Genomic DNA, 9,003 nt, shown 5'->3' on the forward strand with positions numbered 1-9,003 from the left:
TTTGTAAAAATATCATTCTATTATTATTAGAAGACACTGATGAAAATATTTTTCTACTTTTATTTATTTATATTATTTATGATATAATAATCAATATTTAAATATCAATATATAAAAAATAAATATGACATTTAAATCGAAAGGTAATATTAATATTAAAATATTTTTCTACAAAAACCAAATGCATACCTTCCAAAGCAACCAAGTGTATTTTAATTTAAATTTTAATACTAGTTAAAAGTATTTTAAAGTCGCATCCATGGTACGGACAAATGGAAAGAAATGAAAAGGAAAGCGAAAAACATAATTGGAATTTAAAGAGACGTATAGCCAAACACGGCCTTCGGTAGGAAAGCACTTTTAGCGGCGGAATATAGTAATGAGTGAGGTAGTAGTGGAGAACAAGGCCGAATCCTATAGCGGCAGCCTAAGCGGTTTTCGCTCATTGGGCCACCACTCTGCTCTCCATTCCCCGAGGAGCGTCCCCCTCACGCGTCCCTCCGGCAACCCAATCTTGCCTCTGTTTTGCTTCAGCTGAGGCGGAGGCGGAGGAGGAGGTAGTGTTAGACGGAGTATGCCTACTCCACAATCGGAGAGGCGGCCGCCGCGGCAAGTTCGGCAATCACCGGGCGGTCCTGGGGCGTCGGCTCGCCCTACTAAGGTGAAATTGAGGACTCTGCTTCGCGTGGCGTCGGTTGCCGGCGGAATTCAGTTCGGATGGGCGTTGCAATTGTCGCTGCTCACGCCGTATGTGCAGGAGCTCGGAATACCGCATGCCTGGGCGAGCATCATCTGGCTGTGCGGTCCGCTGTCCGGTCTCTTCGTGCAGCCGATCGTCGGACACGTCAGTGACCGCTGTACCAGCCGATTTGGCCGCCGCCGGCCGTTTATACTTGCAGGAGCAGTTTCTATCGTTGTTGCCGTGCTCGTTGTCGGTTTTTCCGCCGACATAGGTTGGCTCTTCGGCGATCGTGGACAGATTAAAATTCGCGCTATCGTAGCGTTCGTCTTCGGTTTCTGGATCCTCGATGTCGCTAACAATATGACGCAGGGGCCTTGCCGTGCACTCCTCGCTGATCTAACGGGTACAAAATCTGGGAGCTTTGTCTTCTACATATGACGCAATTACAATTCCATTCCAATAAATTTCACTTTTGGATTTTTGTTACTTTGAGAATTTTTCTAGCGTCTTAGCGAAAATCAATCAATATCACTACTCGCCTGTAATCTTTTAGTGATTAAATATGCAATTTTGTAACTTCAAGATTCCGTTTCATGGTGGCACTCGTCTTTCAGGGGAAGGAAAATGACTGTTAGCTTTCAAAGTTGGAAAAAAATTCAATCAAATTGTTACCTGTTTTATTTATATTTGCAGAATAATTTTTGTGTGATGTTGAGGGAATAGCTTAACGACTGCTGGATAAATTGAAATTGAACCTAATTTCTCCTTGTGGGGCAACAATTCATAGTGCCGACCCCATGACATTAATTTAGGCCTCCAAGGTTTCAGCTATTCTACCAACACCTGAAATTAGTAAATAGGAGCTTTTTGGTATTTGTTACTGGATAATGCTGTTTTAAATCTATAATTTTGTTTTAGCTTTAGATGTTTAATATATTATTTAGTTTTACTAAGTTACAATATTACTTTTATAAATTTAAATAATTACAATTATTAATTTATTACATGTTAATTATATTATTTATAATATATATAAATTTGTAGATCATATTTAATTTGCTGCAGCTATGGATATTTGACTTGGGGTGGGGTGTATTGTTATATTTGCTTCACCTTCTCATGATGTTTGATTTTGGAAAATTGTTATGATTAACTTGTGCTGAATTAATCTGTGCCTTGAACTTACTACTTTATGTTTTCCAGGAGACCCAGGAAATGTTTGTTCGTAAATCAGTTGCATGCATATTTAAATAAATGAATTAATTGGATCACATATATATATATATATATATTTAATTGGAGATATCTTTGAAATGATTCAAGTATACACATCTCATTAATCATTTGCATATCTGAAATTCAATTCAAGTGTGCCCTCTCTAACTCCCTCAAGTTTTGTTGAGTCCGTTCATTTCTGTAAAACCATCCTATTCACTTTATGATATTGTTCCTTTTTGAGATTTTTTTTTTAAAATTCTTTAACATGTGACAATGGATATCTTATATATATATATATATTCACAAAATATGACATCAATTTATTATTTAAATCTGTAGATGTAATGTTTATCAAATCAATAATGTTATAGCTTTTAATGTAACTCTAATTTGATGTCGAAATTTCCCTACACTGTTTTAATTTATTATACCTCCCTGTTATAATCTCTGCATTTACCACTCCAGATTTTCATTGTCTACTGATACAAGAGTTTGGCTTTTCAACTTTTCATGTAGTACATGGATGACTTATGGAAGGTGCAGTGAGTTTCAGTCTGAGTTTCACATATTTTAATAAAACAGAAAAATGGTTATTGCTGCCCTTCATTTAAAGAAGTAGCAGCCATAATGTGGAGTGCATTTTAGATCTAATCATCTTACATTTACAACAATTGCGGGTGTTTTCTTTTTGTGGAAAATACATTTCTAAAAAAATTAATATATTACACACTTATTATTTTTATATTACTTGTACAATTTCCTATATTTCACGTAAAAAATATCTCCTCAAACCATTTCACAAAACAAACAAAGCCTGCATGTTTCCATAGATTTTCATTCTTTCTTACTTTATATGATATCATGTTTCTCGAATAACAAAGTACATTTTGGAATAAGCCTGTTGATGATTAATCCGCCCTTTATGATTTTTGCTCATGCTAGAAAAGGACCATAGGAGAACTCGAGTGGCGAATGCATATTTTTCCCTATTCATGGCTGTTGGCAACATACTTGGATATGCTACTGGATCCTACAGTAACTGGTTCAAGATTTTTCCCTTCACACTTACTCAGGCCTGTGCAGTTAACTGTGCTAATCTGAAGTCGGCATTCATTATTGATACTATTTTTATTATAGCTACTACTTTTATTAGCTTGTCTGCCGCCAACGAACTGCCCCTCACTTCTCATAGTATCTCATCTCATTCTGGTGAAGAAACTTCTCGAAGTTCTTCTGAGCACGAAGCTTTTATGTGGGAACTATTTGGAACTTTTAAATATCTCCCAGGCGTTGTTTGGGTGATTCTTCTCGTTACTGCCTTGACATGGATTGGGTGGTTTCCTTTTCTTCTTTTTGACACTGATTGGATGGGGCGGGAAATATATGGTGGTGAGCCAAATGTTGGGAAAAGGTATGCTGATGGAGTTAGAATGGGTTCACTTGGTTTGATGTTGAACTCTGTGGTGCTTGGGATCACATCGGTATTTATGGAAAAGCTCTGTCGAAAATGGGGTGCTGGTTTCACTTGGGGCATTTCAAATATTCTAATGTCTCTTTGTTTCGTCGGAATGCTCATTATTACCGCTATCAGGAGCAGTTTGAATATAGGCTTCAATCCTCCCCCAGATGGCATTGTCATAGCGTCGTTAATCGCATTCACTGTTCTTGGTATCCCATTAGCTGTAAGTTATTTCATTCTTCTGTTCTTATATAGAAAATGCTTTTGTGTCTACAACTAGGTTAAATTTGTGACGGGGTGCCTTGTAGAATTTCAGCCAATTAATTTTAGATTGATGGTAAGATCTCCCCTGATATTTTACAATATGTTACACAGTGGTCTGCTTGACATCTTTTTAATTGTTCTTTTGGAAATTAATATCACAACAAATAGCATGTAATTCCATACAAAAGGTGATAAGTTGTAGAGTAAAGAGTGGAAGAAGTTTCAAATAGATGACCATGAGATACATCTATTGTGAACTGATGTTATGCTCTATGCAAGGGATACCTTTTAGAAAATGGAGTGTGGGAATTATGAAGAAGCTACACGTCTACCTTTCAGGTCAATCTCAAATATTTATACCTCCAAATCTTACCTGTGTTACTTAACTTACGCAGATAACATATAGTGTTCCATATGCATTGGTATCCACACGTATAGAAGCTTTGGGCCTTGGCCAAGGTTCGTTGGATATTTCTTTTGATTTTGTATTTAGTTAGTCACATTGAAGCATAATTTGTGTGGGGATATTATATTGCAGGGTTGTCTATGGGAGTTTTGAATCTGGCGATTGTAATTCCACAGGTACAATATTTTGTTATTGATTGATTGACTAGTTTACCAATTTCTAATTATATTTCCGTCTATCAGTGATGCAGTATAGATTTTGTTGAGATATTTTAGATATTCAGTTTTAGATTTAGTAGATATATATTCAGATTTGGTTTTATCCATAGATTAAATTATTTAAATTTGAATCTTTCGAGTCCGTTTTATATTGACTATATAAAGGCCCCTTTATTTTAATGATCAATAAGACAATCTTATTATTTTCCTCCAAAATTTTAACATGGTATCAGAGCCTATTTTTCTCATGGGGTAGACATCGCTTACCAACCCTCGTTTCTCCGGGTACATTCAACTGGATTGTACTCAGAGGTCTTGTGATTTTGAGATCTTGCCTTTGTAAGTCTGTCTTTTTGCAAATTTGTCTCTGAAATCTGTCCATTTGCTATCTATCATCTGTCTGTTGCATGCTTGCGATCTCAAATCTATCTGCTATGTGCGATCTGAAATTTGTTTGCAATCTGCCGTCTGTCCGTCCGTTTGTGTGTCTGTTGCCTGAAATCTTTTTGCGATCTGCCATTTGTCCGCTGTTTGTCTGTTGCCTGCGATCTGTTTGGTATTTGCGATCTATCTGTTTCGGCTCCGGTAAAGAGTCATGTTGTTTTCAGCTCCGGTGGAAAGTTATGTCGTTTTCGACTCCTGTGGAGTTGTCACTTTCGGCTCCGGTGAGTCATGTTGTTTTTTGCTCCGGTAGAGATTCATGTTGTTTTTTTGCTCTGGTGGAGAGTCATGTCGTTTTCGATTCCGATGGAGAGTCGACTGTTATTTTATTTGTATTTTTTGCTTTTATATTCAACTTTCTTATCAAACTCAAGTTGATTTTTGTTATACCACTTGAGTTTGAGGGAGATATTGAGATATTTTAAATATTCGGTTTTAGATTTAGTAGATATATATTTAGATTTGGCCTTATCATAGATTAGATTACTTAGATTTGAGTGTATCGAATCCGTTTTGTACTTATATATAGACGTATTTTGATGATCAATAATACAATATCATTATTTTCCCCAAAATTTCTAACATTTGTTTTAATCATCACTTTAATTATACTCCCTTCGTCCACTTTAAAGGTATACATTTACTTTTTACGTGTTAGATCTTTAAATATTAATTATTATAATATAAATTAAGTAAAAAAAGACAAAAGTACTTCTATTAGTGTTTTGTAATACAAATATAATGATAATTTTAATATTAAGTACAATGACACAAAAGGTAAATGTAAACTTTCAAAGTGGACGGAGAAAGTATTATACTAGATACCTTTACAATATATAGGGATTTTGTTTGATAAGAGTAAATGAGAAATAGAAATTTGAACATCCACATTTCCTTGGCTGGTTTTAATCAATAAGACTAAAGTCACAGCTTGGTAAAAAGCTTTCCCAAATATTTCGTAATCAACAAAACTCTTAATGTTAGTACTGCCATCGAAATTTCTCAATTTACTGTGAATTTGTGTCCGTTATCCTTTTTTTTATTTATTATTATTATTATTATTCAAATTAAGGGTATTTACTCATTAGATAACTTACATTTGCATGGAGAACTCTGTGGCCTTAGCAATGCTGCAAGAGTGGATTTTGATGGGAAAATTTTTAATGAAATTAAAATTGCCTCTCCATATGGAAATTATATAATTGGACTTATAGTTGAACTAAGATTGAAACAAGTCTTTCACATGAGATCAAACATGCTTAGCCAATTAATTTTTATGAGCTTTTTTGTAAATAGGTGGCATCTGTAAACTAACGATGGGCACTTCTTGTAAATTCCAAAGCCTGTTTGTGAAAACTGTAGTGTTGTTATTGGGTTTGTGAATTCCTCTTGTGCTCGCTACGAAAACTTACCTACTGTCATTGGTGCTTTGAAAACAGGTTATCGTGTCAGTTGGCGCCGGTCCATGGGATGAGCTATTTGGTGGCAGCAACTCCCCTGCCTTCGTAATTGCAGCATTGGCTGCATTCATTGGCGGGCTTATTGCCATCCTGGCAATTCCCAGAACAAGAGTCGACAAACCCAGAATGCACCATTAGATTTAACATGATCCACCTTCAAAGTTTCTGGCAATGAAAAAATAAAAAAGACATATAGAAAGAGTTGGTGCATGAGAATAAAGAGTTAGAAGACAATCTTCGATATGTACACGTCATATAATACCAGTGCCAGTGCCGCGGTACTGCAAGGGATTGGCAGCAACAAAGATTGCAGAAAATGGCCATATGAAAAGAATGGAAATAGACAAGGTCCTTGGCAGTCATGTGAATGAAGTAAGTTTCTTTTCCTTCGTATTATCTATTTTTGGTTTCTTCTCTATGCCACAAAAAATGTTAAGATACATACATATGTTATATGTACATAATCAAATGTGAAAATACTATAGCTAGTTGTAGTGTTGAGTTTTCAATTTTCGGTTCTACATTTTGCTCTACAATATAATATTGCATGGACAGCTTAATTAATTAATTTTAAGTACACGTATCTTATGGGTTCTTAAGTACGGAAATGGTGCCCGTTTTATAATTGGTCTTGTGTCGTGCAGAAAAGACACAAAAAACAACAACAGAAAAGAAGAGCAGATTTAGGTAGCATTCCATCCAAAATAACTCACAATTAATCCCCCAAATTAACCTTGCCGAGCCTGATTGGCTGCGCAGGAATTTGATGTTTAACTTAAAATCAATTGGTTGGTTGTAAGTAGAGTAGTCATTCACCTCTTATAAGGTAGGAGAATTTTAACATCATATTCAATGTGGGATACCTAATACTCTCCCCTCAAGATGATAATCTCGAAAATATATATATAGAATTTATACCCAATATGAACATCATGGTTCTGACACTATGTTAATAAAGGATCCGGACTTCTAAGTTAATTTTCAACTTAAAGTGGAATAGCTCTTCACCCGTTATAATATAAGATTAGGAGAATCGCAAAATCATATCCAATGTGAGATACCTAACAATTGTGACCTTACCGTCCATCCCGGGCAGGGCTAGTCAGTCAGCATCTATATAATATAATATATGCCGCCACCACGGTCAGGGCCAAATGGGCAGTGAAGATGAATTTGGCAGCTTGGGTAATGTTCGGCTGGTGAAGATGGGTGTGGTGGACTTTCTGCCGGATACTCGGTCATTCAAGTCTATCTTAGTTTTGTTTTTACCCTTGTTATAAAACAATAATATTTTTGTTTATATTTGTATTTTTAGTAAAAAAACTATTACTTCCTCCATTTTTGGTTAATTTTGTCACAATGTCCGGGCACGGCTAAATAGGATACATAAAAAGTCAAATAGAAATATTGTAAAAAATATAGAGTTAATATTAAAATAGTGGGATTAATGAAAAAAAAAAATAGCAATAAGATAGAGGTAATGAAATTATTAGTACTAAATTATATATAAATATAATGGACAACCGAAACACAAAATATGCCATAATTATCTCGAAGGATGGATTGTTATTATTATTATTTGGCAAAAAATAAAAAATAAAAAATACACACCAACATTAAAATAATATCTCCATCCGGCTCTAAAGGTCTATTTATTTTTGCGTGTTGATTTTTGAATATTAATTATTATATTGAAATATAGTATAAATTTAAAAAAAAAATTGCAAAAATACTTACATTAGTGTCTTGTAATACTAATAAAAGAATATTTGTAAAAACAAATTATAAAAATATAAAAATATTTTTAATATTAAATACAATTACGTAAAATATAAATAAAACCCTTGGAGACGACCGCAAGAAGTATGTGTTAAAAAATTTGAACACCAAATTACGGTGGAAGTATCTCATTTTGAGGTGGCATGTAAATGAAAACCGTGTATGACGTTTTTATGGGCTCAGACTTGTTGGGATGAGGGGTTTGGATTTAAAATATAAATATAAATTGAATGGTTTTACAATATTTGGAAATGAAATATATGATAATTGATTTCCTTTAAAAATCAGGTGAGTTCTTCAATTTCTTTACGGAAGTATTTGAAATTGGAATTGGGGAAATAATTCTTGGCTGAAACTGAAAATAAAATGGGTTAAATGCTGAAATTAAACTGAACAGCTAGAACTGGAATTGTAACCAAGTGAATGAACTTAAAGCTGAAATTAGAATTTGAATTGATAAAATGCAAAAAAATGAAATTAAACAAGTAATTTTAGATGAAGTATGGATCGAGTGAATGCTGATCATCGGCTGCCCTTTTTATTTGCCAAAGTTGTTGTGGGAGTATCCAATTTACAATGAATTTAGTCAACATCTCTACTTTCAATTTGATCTACTTTTCCTTCACGATAACGCGGATTCATTCAGATTGATTTTAGTCGGACGAAACCCTTAGTCGGATGAATGTATTATATTGAGATAAAGTAAAAATAAAGGTAAAAATACTAAATTAACCCTATTAGTATTGTATAATATTAAGGCAATGACATTTGATTATATTATTATAAAAAATATAATAATATATAAGAATTTTAATTATATATTAGGACACAAGTAAAATATTTTTCTAGATATTCGTTCAACAAGAGATAACTTGTGGTCTAGGGTGAACTCGTGATCACCGGATTCAAATTTTGCCTGCCAAAAATTTTTCTAAAGCGCAATTAATTGCCATGTCATTAATATATATATTGTTAGTGACATAGATTAGGATCATCTCCATGAATCAAACTTGAAGACAAGTATCTAATATGTATTCGGGAACTTACAAATGCTGAATCGAAAATCGAAATAGAAA

At 34.2% G+C, this 9,003-nt stretch overlaps 1 protein-coding gene across 1 annotated transcript; it reads left to right on the forward strand.

Annotated features, from left to right (window-relative positions):
- Nucleotides 1-338: 338 nt before the first annotated feature.
- LOC127251281 (sucrose transport protein SUC4) lies at nucleotides 339-6,669 on the forward strand. The gene is made up of 5 exons (XM_051274923.1): nucleotides 339-1,085; nucleotides 2,843-3,582; nucleotides 4,019-4,082; nucleotides 4,162-4,205; nucleotides 6,128-6,669. Exons 1-5 carry the CDS (start codon nucleotides 575-577, stop codon nucleotides 6,284-6,286), a joined length of 1,518 nt encoding a protein of 505 aa, XP_051130880.1. The 5' UTR covers nucleotides 339-574; the 3' UTR covers nucleotides 6,287-6,669.
- The last annotated feature ends 2,334 nt before the right edge of the window (nucleotides 6,670-9,003 follow it).

The sequence above is a fragment of the Andrographis paniculata genome, unplaced genomic scaffold, assembly GCF_009805555.1.
Source record: "Andrographis paniculata isolate CXL003 unplaced genomic scaffold, ASM980555v1 Contig43END, whole genome shotgun sequence".
NCBI lineage: Eukaryota > Viridiplantae > Streptophyta > Magnoliopsida > Lamiales > Acanthaceae > Andrographis > Andrographis paniculata.

Coding starts and splice junctions, on each gene's coding strand:
- LOC127251281 (XM_051274923.1), top strand. CDS start 575: ATGCCTACTCCACAATCGGAGAGGCGGCCGCCGCGGCAAGTTCGGCAA. Junction 4,083..4,161: donor AGCTTTGGGCCTTGGCCAAG/GTTCGTTGGATA, acceptor ATTATATTGCAG/GGTTGTCTATGGGAGTTTTG. Junction 4,206..6,127: donor TGGCGATTGTAATTCCACAG/GTACAATATTTT, acceptor CTTTGAAAACAG/GTTATCGTGTCAGTTGGCGC.